The sequence below is a fragment of the Spinacia oleracea genome, chromosome 6 (assembly GCF_020520425.1).
Source record: "Spinacia oleracea cultivar Varoflay chromosome 6, BTI_SOV_V1, whole genome shotgun sequence".
Lineage (NCBI taxonomy): Eukaryota > Viridiplantae > Streptophyta > Magnoliopsida > Caryophyllales > Amaranthaceae > Spinacia > Spinacia oleracea.
The window spans coordinates 120,536,394-120,558,117 of record NC_079492.1 but is presented as its reverse complement, the minus strand read 5'-3'; the positions used below and the strand labels follow the sequence as shown (position 1 = coordinate 120,558,117).

The window sequence follows — 21,724 nt, the reverse complement described above, 5'->3', positions numbered from 1 at the left end:
CATATGAGTTATGGTTTGGAAAGCCTCCAAACGTGTCTTTTCTTAAGATTTGGGGTTGTGAAGTATACGTTAAACGATTAATTTCAGACAAACTTCAACCAAAATATGACAAATGTATCCTTGTAGGCTATCCAAAGGAAACAAAGGGGTATTACTTCTACAATACATCTGAGAACAAGGTGTTTGTTTCTCGAGATGGTATCTTTTTGGAAAGAGATCACATTTCCAAAATGACAAGTGGGAGAAAAGTAGACCTCGAAGAAATTCGAGTCGAACAACAAACTTTAGATAATGCTCAAGATGACATTCAGGTTGAAACTCAGAGATCTTTAGAAGTATCTGGTGAGAATTAGGAACCATCTAGAAATATAACCCTGCGTAGATCGCAAAGATATAGGTCTCAACCGGAAAGGTACTTAGGTATTTTGACGAACGAGAGCCATGAAGTTCTATTACTTGAAAGTAATGAACCTGCGACTTATAAATAAGCTATGACGAGCCCTAGCTCCAAGCAATGGCAAGAAGCCATGCAATCTGAATTAGAATCCATGTCTGAAAACCAAGTTTGGGATTTGGTCGATTTGCCAGATGGCTATCAAGCCATAGGAAGCAAATGGGTTTTCAAACTGAAAAAGGACAAGGATGGGAAACTAGAAGTTTTCAAAGCTAGATTGGTTGCGAAAGATTACAGGCAAGTCCACGGTGTGGATTATGATGAAACCTTTTCACCAGTTGCAATGCTAAAGTCTACTCGGATAATGTTAGCAATCGCTGCATATTACGATTACGAAATATGGCAGATGGATCTCAAAACCGCTTTCTTAAACGGCGTTTTAACAGAAACTGTGTTTATGACACAGCCTGAAGGTTTTGAGGATCCAAACAATGCTAAAAAGGTATGTAAGCTCAAGAAATCCATTTACGGATTGAAGCAAGCATCAAGGAGCTGGAATATACGTTTTGATGAAGCAGTCAGTGACTTTGGCTTCGTCAAGAACGCAGACGAATCTTGTGTATACAAGAAGGTTAGTGGGAGCAAAATTGCTTTTTTAGTATTATATGTCGACGACATATTACTTATCGGAAATGGCATTCCTATGTTGAACTCTGTCAAGATTTGGCTTGGGAATTTTTTTTTTGATGAAGGATCTAGGAGAAGCACAGTACATACTGGGCATCAATATTTACAGAGATAGATCTAAAAGGATGATTGGACTTAGTCAAAGCACTTATATGTGATTTCATATGCATCATTGATTGGTTCAATAATGTATGCTATGATATGTACTCGCCCGGATGTTGCGTATGCACTCAGTGCTACGAGCAAATACCAGTCAGACCCAGGAGAGGCACATTGGACTGCTGCCAAGAATATTCTGAAGTACCTGAAAAGGCACAAAGATGATTTCCTGGTCTATGGTGGAGATGATGAATTAATTGTTAAAGGCTATACGGACGGAAGTTTCCAAACCGACAAGGATGATTTCAGATCATAGTCTGGGTTTGTCTTCTGCCTCAACGGAGGTGCAGTAAGCTGGCTAAGTGCTAAGCAAAGCACCATTGCGGATTCTACAACTGAAGCGGAGTACATTGCTGCACATGAAGCAGCAAAGGAAGCTATTTGGCTAAGGAAGTTCATAGGTGAACTTGGTGTAGTCCCCTCCATTAAAGGACCAACAGCTCTATATTGTGATAATAACAAAGCTATTGCACATGCAAAGGAGCCTAGACACCACCAGAGAGTCAAGCATATACTTCGTAGATTTCACCTTCTACGAGAGTTCGTTGAAAGAAAATAAGTCGAGATAAGCAAGATTGGAACTGACGAAAACATCTCAAATCCATTAACTAAACCTATGTCGCAAGCGAAGCACAACTCGCACACTGCAGCTATAGGAATCAAGCATGTTGGAGAATGGCTTTGATGTCCTTATTTAATGTTTTAAAGTTTTAGAGTTTAATACTTTGTAAAACGTTATTGATTAACCATTCATATAAATGAATAAAGTTCATTTTCCATTTAATTTGTGGTTTATTAAATGATGAGTCCCTTCAATTTGACGATATATTCAAGATAGACTGTCAGGACCAGTCCTATGACTAAGAAATGTCTATCAAGTGAACTTGAATGTCAAAAGTTGAAAATGGTCCCTGGTCGGAGTTTTCTATAAAGATGGACGCATAGAAAACGTTAGACGACTAGAATGCAAGATGACTAGTAGTTATGTTTCTTGAACTACGTGGACATGGCAATATCGCAATCATTTACATAGATACTTACTTTGATAAGACTAGTATCGGACAGACCTATGAAACTTTACTGTAAGAGATGAAAATCTTTCATAAGTAAATTTCATTAAAATTATTAGACACTAATCCTCAATACCTGAGTGATTTGAGATTACTTGTTTGAGAACTGGTTACTTTGACGTTGTCCACCGTCGCACCGTAAAAGGAGGCTATAACGGCAACGCTCGGGTAATCACCTATCAAACGAAGTCTAATCTCAAGATCGTAAGATTGGGATTGTCCTCCCATAAATCGGGATGAGATGCTGAAAGTTGTACAAGGCCACTCGGAGAGCTAAACTGTCAAATGCATGGTCGTGCTCAGATGAATCATAGGCTATGATTATCTGTTTATTTGATCAGTTGAACTCTGAAACCGAGAAATACCTCTGGACATAATAAGGATGACAAATCTTACCTTATGTTCATGAGCAAGCATCAAGCGACAAAGGAATTAGGCAATGCACACTTGTCCCTAAGGACAAGTGGGAGACTGAAGGAAATAATGCCCTTGGTCCAAGTATGCATTCAATGCTAAGTCTAATAAATGCGATTCAATATTAATTAATTATACAATTTAATAATTCAGTGAGATCAAGTGAACTGTATGCCTAGCTAGAGGCCGCTTCAGTTCAAGTGGAATTAATAATATTAATCCACAACTTACTCTTGACTGAACCCGTAGGGTCACACAAATAGTACGTGAACGGATCAAGTATTTAAGTGAATCAAATACTCCATTTATGGATATTTGGAATAGACGGATCTCGGTTCCAGTGGGAGCTGAAATCGTCAAAAGGCAATTATGAATACTCCGGAAACGATGATATTGCCGGAAACGGAAATATGGATCGTATCGGAAATATAAATATTATCCAAGTCGTAGATGTTGCCGGAAACGAAAACATGGTACGTATCGGAAAATATTATCGGAAATGGAAATAATGCCGGAATCGAAAATATTGCCGGAAACGAAAATATTGCCGGAATCGGAAATATTATCGGAATCGAAAATAAATTCCGAAATCGGAAATATTAGATATTTGTTCGAAACGGAAATTAATTCCGGAATCGGAAATATTAAATATTGTTCGAATCGGAAATGAATTCCGGAATCGGAAAATAAATCGGAACGCAACGTACGAAATAAACATCGGACGAGCTTGCTAGACGCAAGGCCCAGCACGAAGCTAAGCCCGCGCCTAGCGAAGCCCGCGCAAGGCAAGCAGCAACAGCAGCAGCCCGCCTAGCAAGGCAGGCCCAGCCAAGCGCAAGGCAAGGCCAGGCCCAGCCGAGCAAGGCAAGGCCAGCAGCAGCAGCGCCCACGCTGTGGGCCGCGTGACTGCTTGTTGGGCCGAGCCCCGCGCGCGCATTGCAGCGCCCCTCGTGGGCTGCTAGTGTGTGTGGTTAGTGCAAACCTCGAATCCTCGGTTGCTTAGGATTTGTCCGGTTAGATTATTTTCCTAAAACTACCAGAGTTAGTTGTTTAACTAAATACTAAAATTAAAGGTTAATTTAAGTCTAATTCTAATTGATTTAGATAAATTGAATCCTAGTAGGTTTCTAGTTCCGATAATCCTACCCTATAAATAGGTGATGAAAATCACAATTTATATACATCATATTCTCAAGTATTCATATAGTTTTAATATTAAACTAAGCTTAATAATTTGCCAAATAATTAAGTACGAATAACATAAAACCTTAGGCTAAATTCTAGTTAATTGAATCTAAGGCGGATCCGAACGAGTCCTAAACTTGTTCTTGTTCGGTTCGGGAGCAGCTAGGGAAGGCACGCGTCACATGTATGTATCCTAGATTATGCTAATTGACTATGTGGCAATTAATTTGGATTCCTGGCTTTATGGTTTTTCCGCGTGAAATATATGTTTTATATTTGTCATAACCTAATACATGCGACGAACAACCAGTAACTGACTGACAATCCCAAAACCATATTTCCATTTTAAGAAACTGCTATTTATAGTAACTGCTATGCTTAACTGCTGCCCAGAATGGTAACCGCATAAGATAAATATTCAAGTGATTAAGTTGCACCACAATTGATCCTTGGATAAAGAATAGGAGTTGCATCTCAATCAGTATTCTTAAGAGATAAAACCGTGAGTGAGATTCGGATCAAATCGGTTAAGTGTGGAAAAGTGGAAGTAAAACACCAGCCCTAGAAATATCTAGCGCTAGGCATACATAAGCTACAATATTTCCAGCGTACCAAACACAGCGCCAGAATATTCCGGCGTTACCATTTAGCTCTCACCCAATCACACAAAGATAAAGTTTTAATCCAGCTGTAATAATACAGATTTGGCGCTGCCTTGCTGAGCGCTAGAAAATAACAGCGTTCCTTATTAGAGCGCTACATAGAAAATAGTAACGCTCTTGATCAGAGCGCTACAAATTTCTAGCGCTGCAGCATGCGTTTTAGAAAACTCTCATTTCTTCGAACTTATCTTATTCTGGCATGTTACACTATAAATAGGGCCCCTGAAATCCGGAAAATAACACACAAAATCCTACCTAAAGTCCTAAGTCTGAGTATTGACCGAAGCTTCTCTCTCTGTCCCGCATTCTCATCCGTCTGCCGTATTAACACACTGTTAAGTAGACGATGCCTGCACGATTGCGCAGTTCAGTCCAAACCTAAACACACAAAACTCTGGAAGAATCTCACCCCCACAGTCAGTCAGTTACCAGAAGGTTCGAAAGTTAAAAGGAAAGCTAACAAAGTCAAGTGGTTAGTGTTCTTGAGAACCGCAATATATCCTACACTATACTGTAACCCGAAATCTACATTTTTACAGCTTTCATCACCATATAAATCTTCTTACTTAATCTGCTTATTTAACCACGCCTAATAAGATAATCTTTGGACAAATCTGATTATTGTTAAGCTCCTTGAATCAATCTAAATCACTGTTTTGACGACTGTTTAGTAAATATCTATGCATTAAAATCAACCCAAATTAGTAATGTAGCATAACGCATGTCCCTTTCGTCGTCGCATTAAATTAGTAAGGACCGCCGCGTGGGCTAATGCTGGGCACTCCCTGTATTAGTAAACGTACCCCGAACTCTCAATCTCTACTATGCTGGATGTATGTTGAGCGATCTCCACAACAGGGATCACAAGGGAACCTATGGCCATTGTGAGTCAAATATGTTTGCATTCCAGGCATATCACGATAACCAGGTTTTGTCTGTTTTCTTCAATGTCGTTGTAAAACTGAATGGCGACTCCTAAAGACTAGTAAAAAAAGACTAACGCCCACAGTTAGTTCATATTTACTTAATATGCTTGCCACATCCAGAGGGGAAAAGTTGTGCGGGCCGTATACTCTTTTATAGGCGTCCCGTTGTGTTTTTTTCGACCCCCCTCACACCTTAACAATTTTTAAGGGTTTATTTTCAAGTTAGTATGTACTTTGTAAGGGCTAGTAGCCTAGTAGTCATAGTACAACTTGGTTTTATTTGTTTTGATTTGTTGTTGTATTTGAGAAATTCCTAAGCAATGTCTTTCTTAAAAAATAAACTTTGCTTTTACATGTACAACAACACCATTTTTTTATCCTCGGAAACTCGTCAACAACTTAAAAATAAAATTACTAAACTACCCCTTTGTTTGTGTGACTCCTCCAAAATACCGAGCATATACAATTATGCACCACCTTTACATACGAAGTTCGAAGTATTAAGTAGGGGCGAAAACAACAGGGTATTCTGTAAAAAAATCAAGAACCAGAATCAGAACCAGAACATGTTGCAACATGTCCTTAAAAATCGGTGTCGAACCTGCAAGTTGCAATATGTTCCTAAAAATGAGAATAACAAACCGAACCTATTGCATCAGGTTTCGGTTCATGGTACCCTATTATTTTAAAAGTTTAAATAAGTTATTGCTAATTTATTAAAAACAAATCTAATTTATGGTTTGGGCTTCAATTGTTTATAGATTAGGCTTAAATTGAAAGTCTGTATTTATATTTACAAAAAAAATGAGCTTGAATTGTTTTATTTGTTGGGCATAAGAAGCATTTTTTATTTGGTACCTGTGCATGATTTTGGGTACTCCATATTATGGTTGGTGCGTACGGAATACGTACCCAACAGAGTATCCGTTCTAAAAGCTGTGAACCGAAACCAAAATCTATTGTATCCGATTCTCAATTTTATTGTCCTTAATTGAGACCTATTATAGTACTCCCTCCGTTCCTAAATAAGTGTCCACTTTCCAAAAATAGCGTTCCCTTATAAGTGTCCACTTTTCATTTTTGAACATACACTTTTCCTACTTTTCCACATACTTTTCCCACTTTTCCATAAATCATTATTACTTTTTCTTACACATTCTACACTTTTCCCACTTTTCAATCACCACATCCACTTTTATTTGTACTTTATCAATAAACAATTATCTACTTTTTCTTTCCCAAAAAAAAAAACATTCACAATCATTGCCTCTTACACAATTCAATTTTATTAAATCCCGCGTAAATATACAAAATGGACACTTATTTAGAAACGGAGGGAGTATTATTCAAGTTCCATTCCAATTCAGGGTATCCTAACTTTTTGCCCACCCCTAATTATTATCAAATATTTGCATTTGTATTTGGTAAACATTGTTTAAATTAGAACCCTCACCCAAATACAAGTCAAGACGTGTCGTTTTGGAGCCGGACATAGCTAACCCAAAGCTCATCCTCTCAACTCTCAAGTCTCAACTCTGAAACTGCCATATTCACTTATCCCAAGGTTTTATTTCAATGTTCTCAATCGATTATTTGTTGTAATTTTGTTCAATTTTGCCTGTTTCTTTGATCTGTCACTTTCATAATTCCATTATTTCTAAATTGTTGATTTTGATTTTGTTTGGTAATTTTCGAATTAAATTCCTGAGTTAGGGTTTCCAAATTCTCCTTTTATTATGCGTTTTGGTGATTTTCAAATGAAATTTGTCGCAGTTAGGATGAAACCTTGGCTTTCAACTAATTTGCAGCATGCTTCATTGATTTCCTGCTATAATGTAAGTCCCATACCTGATTCTAATTGCAGATTTTTATTTATAGTTAAGCTAATAAGCTTGTTTCTACCCCAATTTGTAGAACTCAATCAAAATTGCACCTTCAGTCAGTTATTGTTGTTTCCCGGGATCATCTATTGTGCACCCGGGTACACCTATCTCTAGATGCACGGCGTGCACCCCCTCACATTTTCCTGCTTTGCAAAGCATGCGAGCTTCAGTGAGAGGGTGCACCTTATTCTCCGTGCATATGATTTTTTAAGAGTGTGCTTGCGTTTTCAAGAAGTATTCATTTTAATCAGAGTTCATCTTGCAGGGGAATGTTTTGAGTATTACGGAGCTCAACAACTTACCCTCTTCATGCATCAAATATTTGAGGACGAGTAGATGTTCGTCATCTTGGAAGCCGCAAAAAATCATTTCAGCCAAGCTAAGATATAGTATGTTGCTTTCTGAACCATGTCTTTTGTGTGAGTGACTAGTTCTAACTCTTCTAAGATATTTCCTTTTCGTGTTTGAAACGTTGTTTGTGTGTGATCAATCGACGAGTTAGTGCTGAATGCAATACTGATGAGGAAATTAAAAGAATGATTGTGTAAATCCCTAATGGTCCTGAATAATGTAGGTTGCTTTGTTTGATGGCCCTGTACAACCTAGGTACTTAGGTTTCTTTGCCTAGTTTTTCTGGGCACCAGTTCAGTTTCTAGTCTGCCAATTGGTAACATTGGACTTTTGGAACTGTGGAAGTGCATTAGTGGGCGGAAAAGATAAGGGGGATTGTTGTGTTCTAATTTAGTATCTCAAGGCCAACGGAGCGAAGCTCCTTCTTTTGGCCGTGCTCGTTCGGTTGTAATCAATGTTGCTTGGACTTTGGTGATACAGATTCGAGTAACTGATCTTTAGACTCAGGGCATGATGACTCTTTTTGCTGGATACAGGGATTTGGTTGATGACAAATAAATAAAGTCAAATGTCATCAATTTCATGTTGAGTTAATAAATGGGATGACACAAATCATAAGATGTATTTCTTGTTTACTCTTCATATTAGATAGATTGAATAGGTGGATTTATTTCTGTCATGATGTACCATGAATTACACCCCTTTTAAAAAAAATCTTTTTATATCTTTTGCTTGTTGTTCTTTTGGCAAAGTAGAAAAAAAATTATGGACAGGGAATTGTGAATATAAGGTAGCATGATTAGATAAAACTAGCATTACATCCCAACTGCCTGCTTTTATTTTACTAACTCCGTAATAACGATTAACTGTGGATACCCAAAGAAATAATAATTTATGTCTCAGCACAAACGAATACATGTGAGAGAAGAACCCATAGGTCAAAAACTAATGCAGCAACAAAGACTTTGCTTTCTCTTGTCATTCACCCGGTGGCAGCGTAATGGCAGCCAGACAAAGCCACAGACGGCGCTTGTATGGTTGGATGTCCATGGAGAATTAGTGCCCTAAGGCAATTTCGGTGTCATGACTTGCTTCTTTAATGAATAGATCTACAATTTATCCAAACTGCATTTGAGCATCAGAGCAAGTCTGAAGTGATACTATCTCACACCAACTTAGTGTTAGATGTATGAAGTTACCCTTAAAGAAAGGTTATAAATTGAAGAAGGGCATACTTGTTCCACACTTGTTATTGTGAGTTTCATGCCAGACTCTGCCTAAAATCTCAATGGTCTTTTCTGCTGGCAGGTACTTATTTTGGCTCCTTTTGTTGTTAGATAGTTAATAATTGAGTCACTGATGGTTTGTTTTTGTTCAGGAATTAATAATGGAATGCAAGTGTCTAATTATAGCCGGTGCGTGTTTAATGAACTAGCCTAATAGGAAGGGGTACTTTAGTTATTGCATAATTTAATCGGTTAGTATAAAGAAATGGGAACCAGAAAATGCTATAAATAAGGAAGAGTAGGCAAAGAGAAAGGTATCCAGAAAAATAAGTTGTTATCTTAGTTCTGTTAGCATTTTGGGAGTGAAATAAGCCACTTGAAAACTTGTTTGTATCAACCAATGTTCTATTTTCCTGGATTATTGTTCTTGCCATGTAATTTTCTTTGAATCTGTCCAGTTATGTTAATTCGTAACAGCACGGTGGACTAACTGGCTCAGTTTGATTGCGTTATAACATGAACTGTAGTAATGTCATAATTTTCTGTTACAACCTTAGGTCTGTTCACCTTATTTCCACTTAAGTAAAGATGATATAAGTTCAAGAAAAATAAGGGTTACTCAAGTACAATTTATAACTAAAATCAGTTCTGGTAAGTTTTAATAAGTTTAGGTAAGTTCAGTGAAAATCAGGTGAATAGAACGCACCCTAACACTGAGGAAACCCTAAACGAATATGTCTGAATCTGATCTGCCTATTTATCTATTTCTGGCGCTATTGCCTACTTGCAGCCCTAGTGTACAACTGAACCTTTTATTTTTTCTGTTATCTCTTCTAAACCTTAGCATTCATATATCAGGTAAGTGCCTTAGACTCAATTACTAGGATAAACTTTTTCCATATGCTGATGTTTAGTTGTTGTCAACTATGAGTAGAATTAAGTCTTACTGCTTTTTGTCATTGCGATCACCAGATGCTGTATAAAGAGAGTAATATTTATTTTCATCCAGTGCAGCATCCTCCAGTGGAAGAGGTTCTCTCTCTTTATTGCAAACATGTAAGGCGACAAGTGATGATTCGGGGAGAGCTGTAAGTGGTGAAAGCATATTATTGAACGAGCAGAGCTTGGAACGAGAGTTAGAAATTGCTATTGAGCAAGAAAACTACGCTGAAGCTGCTAGGGTACGAGACAGGATACAACTTCTTCACAAGGACAGTGAGGCATCTGTACTTGCTGTAAATGCTCGGTTTTACAATGCGTTCAGGATAGGAGATCTAGCCTCGATGCAAACCCTTTGGGCAAAAGGGGATGCCGTGTGCTGCGTTCATCCTGGTGCAAGTGGGATATCTGGTTACGATCTTGTTATGCGAAGCTGGGAATATGTGTGGGTAGACTATGAATTTCCTTTGGAAATCGAGCTGAGAGATGTACAGGTGCATGTGAAAGGAGATGTTGGATATGTAACTTGTGTTGAATTGGTTAAAACTAAAGGCAGCAGCTGGGGAAGACAATTTGCCACTAATGTTTTCGAAAGAGTTGATGGTCATTGGCTTATGTGTGTTCATCATGCCTCTCCTGTTGACTTGTGATTTTAATCATGTACATTGTATTCAATTTAGTTAGTTCCTTGTACACAGTTCTATCTTTTGTAACAGCGAATAAAAACCAAGTATGCAATGTTTTTCTTGCTCTTTGCTTCTCGGTTTTGTATGTGCCCGATCCCGAACGGATAACCCAACCCAAAAAATGCTTTTTTAATAGGGGAAGGTATCGGACCCAACCCAATCCACTAAAAATAGCCCAAAGTTAAACTTGAGAAGCCCAATCAGAGTAAACCCAACATATGTTGAGTTGTTGACCGAAGATCTTGATATCTTACAAGAAGTTCGACCATTTCATAAGTAACATGGAGGGAAACAACCTAGTTTTACTAGGGGATAATATCAAAAACGGTTGTTCCACCGTTTTTAGTTTTGGTTTCATACTTTTTGAAAATGGTTAGCCGGTTTGGATTTGACAAACTCTAATTCGATTTAAATTTTTGAAATTTGATTGGGGTTCGAATTCCGTTTCGAGAAATTCCTAGTTTATTAAACTCACCCTAACATTAAAAGTTTAAAACGTTTATAAAGTTGCGATTTCGTAATAAGATCCAAAAATATACACAATCGAAGCGATTGAATGTACCGTATACAGAGTGTTGTTTGGCTTTATATTTTTCTCAAAATTTACTGAAAATCAGTTTGCAATAATATGAGGTAGTTGTTAAATCACAATTATATTTGCTAAATAACAGTAACAAATCTTGGTATGTTTTGATTGTTTACCAAGGGCATTAACTTGTAAACCCCCGCTAATTCGTCTCAAATTACATTTCCAAAACTCTCTACGTCTGAAACACTAAACTAGTCACCCAAAGAGGAAGTCTTGAACAAGAATAATGAGTTCCATTTTGAACATTAACAAACTTATTGATATTGAGTAGTATATTATTAATAGTTATTACCGATTATAATTTATATCAAATCTTTATTTATACGAGTACCAAATTACCAATACAGGTTATTTTCATCCTAAATAAAAACTCGTTTGCGAACACTGTCACCCAAATGGCCTAAAAGGCCCTCTTTCAAAATCTCTACTCTCTAGTCTCTAGCCCTACTTCCTAAAACCCTATTCACCATAATGGCCATATCTCCTTTGTTCTTCCCTCTTTCTTCACAAAATCAAATTAATTTCCGCAAATACCTCTTTAACAACCATTTGCAATGGCACCACAACAATTGTAATTTAATTTAATTTAATTTAGTACCATTCCAAAATCCAACCTTTCTTCAATTCCACCAATTTATCCCCTCTTTTCGTGTTTTTCAATGAGGCTTCAATGGCGGCTCCTCCGCCACTACCGGCATCGCCACCGCCCCAACATCCTCCCACCGCCACCCTCTTCTCCCTTCCTTTCTCTCCCTGAATCCGCCGCAAAACCCACCTCATTTCACCATTGTTGTTTCTATTCATCTACTTCAGACTCTTCTCCTTCTACGAATGCATCTAGTTTTCCCAACACAGTTGGAAATCTCGCTTGGATATTCACCTCTCCCGATCACCGTATACCGAAAAAGAAAGATCATTTAATCCGTAAAGTTAAAGTGTTGAGAGATAAGTTGGTTGAAACGTATGACGGTGCTGCAAGTGCTTATGAATTGCTTGAAGAAATGGGTTCGCCTCTTTTTGACTCTTACGATGATGGGTCTGCTTTGATTGAGCTTTTGAGTCAACTTTATGATTTTCCCTCTTTAGCTGTTGAGGTGGGTCTTCTTAATTTGCAAATTCATCTTAATTTGCAGGTGTTTGTTTGCTTATCTACTGCTGATTTGTATTTGTTATATGAAATATATAGAACACTGTTTATTGAATTAGTTTATGTTTGAGACAGTATATTTTTTATGGCACATCTTACAAAACTTCATCTTTATATGTGATTGTGCTGCTTACCATGAAAAGAAATGATTTGTTCTAGGAAGTTTTGTTGCCGATTTGACTGGTTGGTTGATTGAATCTCCGTCAATGATGTGATTAGAATGGAGCTATCTAAATGAACAAGAATATAGCCTTCAGTGTACTTAGTTCTAGGCGTACTCGGGGCACCTACAAATCCATATTGGTTTTAGGATTTACAATATTTAGACAAGTTTTATTTATTTGCATGTTGATTTATATCTTACTTTAGATGGTGTAAGCTAGTATGTTTCAGACGGTGGTGTATGTACTTGTATGTTTCAAACATATTTTCTTCAGGACCTAGGTTATGAATGTCCATGTTTATGTCTAGTTTTGCAGCTCAATCATGAGAATGTAAAGTACCATGAAAAGAAATGGCATGTATTCGATGGTTGGAGTTTTGATTCATTTGTCAATGTTGTGGTTTCAGGATCTATAAGTATCAAGAAAAGTTCCACTTTACTTGGATTCTAATTGTATTTTCTATAAATTTTAGATCTAAAACACGTCCAATGCATAATTGTGACGAATTTCGTTTTTTTGTATCAATTATAATGGCCTTGCTTAGTGGAGGTTTTAATATTTGAATTTAGGTTTTTAACTGGCGAAGAAGAAACGATGGCTTAAGATGTCCTATCACTTCTGAAGAGTATGCAAAGGGTATTATGGTTGCTGGTAGAGCTAGGGATGTCGAACTTGCTGTGGAATTATTTACCGAAGCTGTGAACAACAATGCCAAAACATCGTCTACGTATAATGCATTAATGAGTGTTTATATGACCAATGGTTTGCCAGATAAATGTCAATCACTTTTTCGGGAGTTCAAGATGGAAGAATGTTGTAGTGCTACAATTGTAACATACAACATCCTTATTTCTGTGTTTGGTCGCTTGATGTTGATATATCATATGGAAGCAACACTTCAAGAGATATATGACTCAGGCCTCTGCCCTAATGTGGTTACATATAATAATTTGATTGCTGGATATGTAACAGCTTGGATGTGGGATCGGATGGAGAACACCTATTTGGTAATGAAGGATAGGGGCATTGATCCCGATAATAACACTTACATGTTAATGCTAAGAGGCTATTCACATTCTGGCAATTTGAAGATGATGGAAGAGATGTATGAGCTCGTAAAACAGCATTTGGATTTGGACAATGTGAACTTAATAAGAGCCATGATTTCTGCATATTGTAAGGGTTCTGGTAAGAATAGAGTTGAAAGGATTGATGAATTGATCAGGCTGGTTCCGGAGCAAGAATACAGACCATGGCTGAATGTTTTGCTTATTAAAGTTTATGCAGAAGAACAACTGCTTGAGAGGATGGACAAGTTTATCAATGTTGCTTTTGAGAAAAACATTGCAGTCAATTCTGTGCGTGTGATGCGTAAAATTATCACAGCCTATTACCATTCTAATGCTGTTGATAAACTCACTCATTTTGTCAAGCGTTCAGAGTGTGCAGGATGGAGAGTTTGTAGGTCCCTTTATCACTGTAAAATGGTTATGTACGGATCACAAAACCTCATGGAGGAAATGGAAAATGTTCTTGCCGAAATGGAGAAAAGTAAAATTGACCCAACAGTGAAAACATGGAGTATTATGATCCAAGCTTACAGGACGTGGGGTCCTAGATGTAAGCTTGATCAAGTAAAAGGTTTGATGTGCAAGTATGGATATGGAATTTCTTAAAATGATAGCCCTTCACGAGAGACATTTAATTGGGATTAACATGACATTCTGAAGTTTGAGCATCACCGTGCCATTGTTCGCAACAGTTCATCATATACTTCGTATACCAGTGGATGTCAGATATCATTTGACATGTGGTATGCAGTATACTGTCACATATGCGCTTTTCATTTCGGTATGTCCTTTCTTTTTTAATTAATACTTCTACCCTTTACTTTTAAAGTTTAATATCTATAAGCAATTTCTTAAAGAGTATATTATTTTCATGTAGGATCTCTTTTATGTTTTTGACTTCCTAATTAGAAAGTTAGTTCCCGATATTCATTCTACTAGGATAATTTATATTTCCCCGAGATTATTTTGGGGAGTTTTTTAATATTTTTGGTTTGTATGCTATTGCTGGCTAGCTAGACCAGGACTTAATCCAACCTTTTGGTACGTGAACTGTGTTTTAATTTCTGAAGAAGGCATTCCACAACCAAATTGACCTAGTTGGCCCACTAAACAATTCAACCAAATAATGAGCTGAATGGCCCAAATCTATCATGGATTCTGAAAAGGAAGTAAAAATCTCGTTGAATCAAGTGCAACAAGTTGTTAAATGTTCCCTTTTCGAGTTAAGTTTATAATTTATTGTTGCTCCCTCCTTTTCTTATTTTAGTGGAGCTTTTACTTTTTGTCATGGGGGAGGGGGCGGGGGTTAGTGGTTCATTAGCATAGCGTTCCCAGCCTATGTGAGGACAATTCATTACGTCTCAATATGTTTTTCTGAATCTCTTAAATTCTAGCAATATATATATGGGTATAAAGGTAATTGTTGTATTTTCATTTGCGATCTGAGAAAAAGAAGTTAAAGCCAATAAACTAAGTTTCTTCCTTGGGAAATTTTAACGCGATCTTGCACTTTGAGTCCTTACTTTTCTTGGTACCTTGTTTGGAGGGAAATAAAGTTAGCATGGCTTCAATCATGTGCCTTGGATGATAGGATTTTGTTGGGGGATGGTCCTTTGGAGATTTTTAGATTTGATTTGCTTAGAATTATCTCCCCGCACATACAAATGTAAAAGAGAAGTTCTCATTGGTGGCCCTGTGTGTACTCCCTCCATTTTTATTTACTTGCATCACTTACCTAAAGGAATGTTTTTATTTACTTGCATCACTTCCTCTTTTGGAAGGCTTTTGCATTATTTTATAATTTTTCTCTCAATCTTTGGTCCCTACTTGTTAATTCTTTATATTTTCTCAAAATATATTTTGCATCACTTACGTAACATGGGTGTTTATTCATCCCACTTGTAGTTTTTACAAGAACCAATTCCCACTTGCATCATTTAATATTATTCTTGCATTTGCCACCTAAAACAGTGTGCCCATGCAAGTGATGCAATTAAATAAAAACGGAGGGAGTACTTGACATTTGGTTGCCAAAATTATTTGGAAATCTAATAAACAACCCTTTGCTTATTATAAGAAGTGATGATAATTAGGTTTTTGTGTTAAAAAAAACATTGATTTTAGTTACATATGGCTAACAATAAGGGGCATTTGGTTCAGTGAAATGAAACATAAAAGAATCAGTGTATGAAATGGAATGCCTAGGTGCTGAGGTGCTAGGCAATTGGGGTATAGCACTTTTTTGTTCTAGGCAAGGCACATTCAAGAGGCGCATTAAAGGTGCATCAAAGGCGCATATGAGGTGCCCCGTGATCACCAGTCAGTTTTTTTTTTCTTTTTTCTTTTTTTGATTTTATACAAGTGAGTAGGGATGTCAACGGGTCGGACTCGTGTTGGACTATGCCAGATCCGAATCCGATCCGATTAGTAACCGGACCCAAAATCCGCCTCTGAGTCCGACTCCGAAAACCCCCAATTTGACATTGTTCTAATCGGACTGAGCCACATCCGACTCCGACTCGTTTATCCAAAGTTCAGAAAATTCCCAATAAAAATAAATGCAACAATTAAAAATTCCGACTTCTCTAATTTAAGCATATAAACAAGAAATTTAAGCAAGTAAATCTCGTAAATTATATGCTCCAGAAAATTACTAATTACATATTTCAAATTATGAAAAATATCCACAAACTTAAACCAAACGTATTATGAAAATATGAAGTTTCAGATCTAGTTACAATAAACCTAACCAGCCGAATAATAATACTACGAGGGACGACAATAGTGAGACCGTGAGAGTTGGAACAAATTAGTGCGTCCCCGACATTTAGATGTTCTCATTTGACAAGGAATTTCATGTTTGATGCTTGTATGTCCACTGTCAAATTCAACTCTTGGGATTCCACGATGGTAGGACACTATTTTAATTCAATAGAGTAAGATAAAAAACTTGCAGAGAGAAACAAGAATAAAATGGTTAAACAATTTGTAACTCCAAACAATTGAATTTGAGTCTTTAGGCAGAGTGGAAGGAAAAGAAGAGGGGAGAGAAAGAGGAGAGTGGGGTTGAAGTGTGCGGCGAAGGAAACAATATTGACATTAGTTAGGTTTTAGTTTATATATCATAAAAAAGCGGGTCGGAGTTGGTCGGACTCGGGTGAGTCGGGTCGGATGCTACATAGGATCCTAGTCCGATCCGACTCCTATTCGGACTCGGACTTTATTTATCGGATTCAGACTTGGATTTTTTTAATGGGACTCGAATCGAACTTTTTCCTACGAATTAGTTCAAATTCGGATTAGATTGTCATCCCTACAAATGAGGCGCACCGAAGTGTGCCAAGGCGCAGCAAGATGTCTATCGCCTTAGTGCGCCTTGATCTTTATTATACATTGATCAGGAAAGGGTTTTGGGTGGTTATGCCTTTATGGTTTACTAAAATTTAATTCCTTAAATTAAAATAGTGAAACTTGTTAAATCAAAACCTGTAGTCTCCTCCCTTTTATTCGCTATACACTACTGACATCGACCATGTCATCTCTCTCTCTCTCTCCAACTTAGCTTACCACCTCTTTCCCATCCTCTTTTCCCTTCTTCAACTTATCAACCTCCATACAATCTCAGGCTCCCAATCCCAGGCTCCCAGCTCGTAGTTTCATCTTCAGCCTCCATCCATTAGATGCTCGAATTAGGATGTGAAGGTCCTAGATCATGAACCATGGTGATTAATTGTGATCTAACGTATATGTCGCCAATCGCCAACTCCTTCTTCATTCTTCAGCATTAGGTGATGGGAGATCACTAGTTGATATTGGTTACGCAATCTTGGTGGGGGTGTTTTGCTTAGTGGTGGAGTGAAAGATCCTTAGTTGATTGTGTTTGTGCTTCAGCTTGTACACTTGTATGGTGGCTTCTTGTTGAGGGAAAGTTGGAGCTAGTGGTTTCATTTTGAGGCAAATGGAGGTTGGTGGGGGTTAGGTTGTAGTGGTTGCTGTGGGTGGGGATGCGAAGATGTGGTGGTGGTGTTGAACTATTGGGTGCTAGGGTTGGGTGACAGCACTATGGTGGTGGTGGCCTGGTGGGATTGGCTTGTGTGATAGTTGTTACTTTTTAGGCTGTGGTGGTGAAGATCAATGTTGGGTGTGTGATGGCTGGGGTTTATGGTATCGAGTGGCGGTGTTCAATTGTTTTTGCTCAAGCAATAAAAAAGTAACTATGGTAATCCATTTAACTGATATATTAACCAAAATCAGTCATTAATGCCAGCCTGTATAAAAATCTGAAATGCCGAGCTATCTACTAGAGTTCCAAAATTTTGGACTACCAAATGTTATGTGCAAATTCATTAGGCCACCAATGAGAACTTCCCAAAGTAAAATGGGAACAATTTATGCATGTGTGTTTTGGTCAAAAATGGAATATGGAAGCGGTTGAAAGACCTATGAATAAAGTCCCTTGTGATTATATTTCCATCTATCAAATTGAAAAGGAGCCTAGAAACTAGAAAGCCTTTGATGCATCTCTAACTCTATGGATGCAGGAGTTTGGATGGCTTTTCTGAATCGATTAGGTAACTCACTTGCTACAATATTTTTTTCTGCAAAGAAGCCAATGCATTGATTCACTTTGATAAGGAATCCTAATTATCTTGGAGAGCTAGCAAGTATGGACCAATTATCTTCCTGGAGGTAAATTTCCTAGGTGAGCTTTCTGTAGACCAATGTCACAGATCAGCTTTTATTCCTATCTCATCATCATTTACTCAATTGACAGTAAAAGTGAGAGAAATTGGGGTGGCTCTCAAGGAAACTTTATCATACATTCATACTTAGAAAGGTAGAGTTGAGCATTCAACAACAAATGCACTGACACTAGACCGTCCCTTTTTCTTTGAAAGAGCTGTTACCCCCTTTTTAATGGAAGAGGTTGTTAGTGGGTCATTAAGTCTCTTTAGGTTGTTACCAATCCCCAAGATGCTATAAACAAATTTGGTCTATTCTTCTCTTTTCTAAAGTTAAAAACAAGTCAAAACCAATAATTTTTGCATGTTTCTTCCTTGGGAAGATTTTGATGTTTGATTTTGATGCTAGCATTGCAAATTTAGTATCTTGCTTGAAATTGTGATTAGGTTGAACTTAGTCGGAGGTTTGGCTTACGCAGACTTGTGTTCCTAGTTATCTACTAAGGACCCTCTAGATTGTGGTTTGTCGTTTAACCTTTTGCTGCTATCAACTGGGGTTAGTTTTGGAGTTGTTGATACCTTTGTCTTCCATGACTTTCTCACATGAATTGGGCAATATACCAATACGCATGAAATCAACTGGGATCGATATATAGAATAACTGGGGTCTTTAATGACTTTGCAAATTACTACATAACCAGTTAAGCAGTCGATTTCAGTTATGCAGTAATTGGGCAATATACCAATACGCATATCTGCAAAGTCAATATACCAATAGTAATTTGCAAAGTCATTAAAGATCATGCATATAGATATATATTCTCGCATCTCATCTGTGTCCTTTGTCTTCTTTCCCCTCACCTCTAATCTCTCTTTCTCACCACTAACCACCTCTAGCCAGTGTCTCTCTTTCTCTCATCAATTATCAAATTGCTCACTTTATGTCGCTACCTTAAGAATCTTTTGGGGTTTACCCAAATTTGTTGCTAGATGGGAAGATAAAAAGGGACAACTTGAGACGAAAGAAATTAAAATCCAAATCTTTTACAAGAAGCAATCCACGGTAGCACAACAACATTTCAGAATTACCATGAAATTGGGAACCATCAACCTATCCAATTAAACCAATTAATTCACTAATTCATCAAGTTAGCTTTAAATTTACCCAACAACAAAAGCTCCAACCAAATAAAAATAAACAAATCAACCCAACTCAATAATTGGAACACTTAAGCAAATGACTTATTAACCCCATCCTTATTTCTCAGCAAGCTCAAACTCATTATTACAAACCAAGAGTCACCAAATTTCAAACCGTTATAAAAACGAAATTACAAGAAAGAGAAAATATCCGACGGGTAAAAATGAGGCTATAATTGTGTTGATGTAGGCTTAGCTTGTAGCTTGTACCCAATTAATTTAGTGATTTTTGCCACTAAATTTGTCAATTACTTGATTGGTAACCTTTGGAGTATTGGGGAAGAAAGGAGTACTCGGTGATTGGGAAATGAACTTTGTTTTTTCTTATAATCTAATGTAAGTTTTATTTCTTTTTCAACCTTCGTTTTGTTTTACAGTATATGAAGTAATAGAGGTATATGACAGCCATTTTTTTGGTGAATTTGGCCGGAAAATGGGAATAGGTAGCAATAGTAATTGTAATGTGGTTTGTAAGGTAGTAAGGGACGGATAAGCCTATATAATTGACAAATTTTCCAAAGCATAAAGAGACTGAACAATTTTGATGTTCAGTATGAACGCTCTTTCTATCAATAATTCAATATGGATGTCTTGTAGTGAAGTCTCCTTCAACCTGTTGGCTATATTCAGTGCAAACACCTATCACATGACCACCGAGTGTCAGATTACTTCAAGTCTTCAACTGTCAGCATCCTTTTGAAGTAACGCAGTGGAAACCATAGTTAATCATTTTTGTATGAAATGAGAACTTGAGTTGTGAGAGTTGGACTAATGATTTCCAGTATATGATTTGTTGCAGGAGCATGCAATGCCAGGCATCATCCGGTGTGATGTATGTATGAAATCCCGGTGTGTACCATACTCAGTGAAGAGATACGTTGGCAAGATTGTTTCCTGTATGTCAATATGATTTGCCAGAGTTTCGTTACAGAAAAAAAAAACAGAATACCGGCATTAGAGTTTAGAAAGTTCGTACATACAAATTGGCTTAGTCGTTACTCCCAATCAGTTGAAATATACATTACCAGATGAAAATTTTGTATTCTTTGCCAGAAACTAGATGGCCGGATGGCCAGGATCATTTGCCGCTTTCTGTTGTAGATATGTGACTTTGGAGTTGAAGAACATAGATGCTCTAGGAGATTTTGGAAAAACAACAGTTATTTGTTGGTTGTCAACATTTGAGAACTCAACCTTCTGCCTTTTCATTCTCTCTTTAATTTCTCTGAATAACAGGTTAGATGTGAAATGCTTAACATTTTTTATGAAATGTTTCACCTTGTAATCACCTTGTAATGATATTTTTGTTTTGCGGTAGGGCGGGAGTAGCCATTGTTTTAGATACACCAAATTTTGTGGTCTGATTTTTCAAGCATGGTTACATTGTTTTAGTTTACATGTGACTAATAATGGTAACTAGAATTTTCAGTATATCCTTTTAGTGTGACAAGTTTAATACCTATAATTTGAATGTTGCTTCTACGTAAATATTAGGAAAATGTTTATTGAAGTACAACATTTCGACGATTTCCTATTAATAATCCAACATTTGGATTATCATCTAAAAATCTAGGTAACATTTACATTCCATTAACTTTTATTGGTCTAGTCTTTCATCAACCAGATACAACAGGTAAAATGTACACGTGCCAGGCTCATGTAATCAATCGCACTGAGGTTTTTAAAGAATAATTTCTTTTTCTTATTTTTTTCCTTCTTCCTTTTGGTTTTCTTTATTCTTTCTTCCTTCCCCCTCTTTCTCCACTTTCCTCCTTCATTCCGTTTTTCCTTCTTTTTGTGTGTGGCCAATGGTGCACACTTGTCCAAGTGTGGCGGTGAGAGGCCTGGTTTGTTTGGCGATACATGAGAGACAACGACACTAGATGCAATTCCAATAATGGACAATGGAGAAGTTGTGGATAAGGGCATGAAGGCTCTTGCAAGGTTGTTTTGGTGGCTGCTCAAATTCCAAATGGCTAATTTGCTAAAATTATTTTGGTTTAGTTAAAGAAGGAAAAAGAGAATTAATGGAGGGAGGAGGAGATTAATAGGTATAAATTAATGGATGAAGGAGGCAAAAATTAACTCAAATATTTTTTGACATTCTTAACAGGTTGGATTAGTAGATAATAACTCAAATATTGAGTTATTAAATATTTAAATAATAACCCAAATGTTGAATTATTAAATAATAACCTAAATGTTGGATTATTAAAGGAAAATCTTCGGAAGGTTGAATTATTAGAAGCAATTTTGAAAAAATTTAACAATCACTTGCAACAAAGAAGAC

General features: G+C 37.1%; 2 protein-coding genes across 6 annotated transcripts; both read left to right on the top strand.

Annotated features, from left to right (window-relative positions):
* The first annotated feature begins 6,907 nt into the window (after positions 1-6,907).
* LOC110779359 (uncharacterized) lies at positions 6,908-10,647 on the top strand. 3 transcript variants are annotated; one of them, XM_056831686.1, is made up of 5 exons: positions 6,908-7,061; positions 7,271-7,332; positions 7,646-7,769; positions 9,110-9,146; positions 9,967-10,647. In XM_056831686.1, exons 2-5 carry the CDS (start codon positions 7,276-7,278, stop codon positions 10,544-10,546), a joined length of 798 nt encoding a protein of 265 aa, XP_056687664.1. In that variant the 5' UTR covers positions 6,908-7,061; positions 7,271-7,275; the 3' UTR covers positions 10,547-10,647. The 3 variants fall into 3 exon arrangements, with proteins under 3 accessions (XP_056687664.1, XP_056687665.1, XP_056687666.1); XM_056831687.1 differs by lacking the exon at positions 9,110-9,146 and having other exon boundaries at positions 6,909-7,061; positions 7,646-7,799; positions 9,972-10,647; XM_056831688.1 differs by lacking the exon at positions 9,110-9,146 and having other exon boundaries at positions 6,910-7,061; positions 9,972-10,647.
* Positions 10,648-11,549: 902 nt separating this feature from the next.
* On the top strand, positions 11,550-20,832 carry LOC110799910 (pentatricopeptide repeat-containing protein At2g30780). Of its 3 annotated transcripts, none has more exons than XM_056831370.1 (4): positions 11,550-12,265; positions 13,052-14,333; positions 18,094-18,241; positions 20,234-20,832. In XM_056831370.1, the coding sequence occupies exons 1-2, from the start codon at positions 11,831-11,833 to the stop codon at positions 14,156-14,158; spliced, it is 1,542 nt and encodes a 513-aa protein (XP_056687348.1). In that variant the 5' UTR covers positions 11,550-11,830; the 3' UTR covers positions 14,159-14,333; positions 18,094-18,241; positions 20,234-20,832. The 3 variants fall into 3 exon arrangements, with proteins under 3 accessions (XP_056687348.1, XP_056687347.1, XP_056687346.1); XM_056831369.1 differs by having other exon boundaries at positions 18,094-18,254; XM_056831368.1 differs by lacking the exon at positions 18,094-18,241.
* Positions 20,833-21,724: the final 892 nt, after the last annotated feature.

What these genes read in the sequence shown, in the direction of transcription:
- LOC110779359 (XM_056831686.1), top strand. Translation starts at nt 7,276, where the DNA reads ATGAAACCTTGGCTTTCAACTAATTTGCAGCATGCTTCATTGATTTCC. An exon ending in CATTGATTTCCTGCTATAAT is followed by an intron (nt 7,333 to 7,645) that starts GTAAGTCCCATA and finishes TTCATCTTGCAG; the next exon opens with GGGAATGTTTTGAGTATTAC. An exon ending in CAAGTGTCTAATTATAGCCG is followed by an intron (nt 9,147 to 9,966) that starts GTGCGTGTTTAA and finishes ATTTTCATCCAG; the next exon opens with TGCAGCATCCTCCAGTGGAA.
- LOC110799910 (XM_056831368.1), top strand. Translation starts at nt 11,831, where the DNA reads ATGAGGCTTCAATGGCGGCTCCTCCGCCACTACCGGCATCGCCACCGC. An exon ending in TTCCCTCTTTAGCTGTTGAG is followed by an intron (nt 12,266 to 13,051) that starts GTGGGTCTTCTT and finishes ATTTGAATTTAG; the next exon opens with GTTTTTAACTGGCGAAGAAG.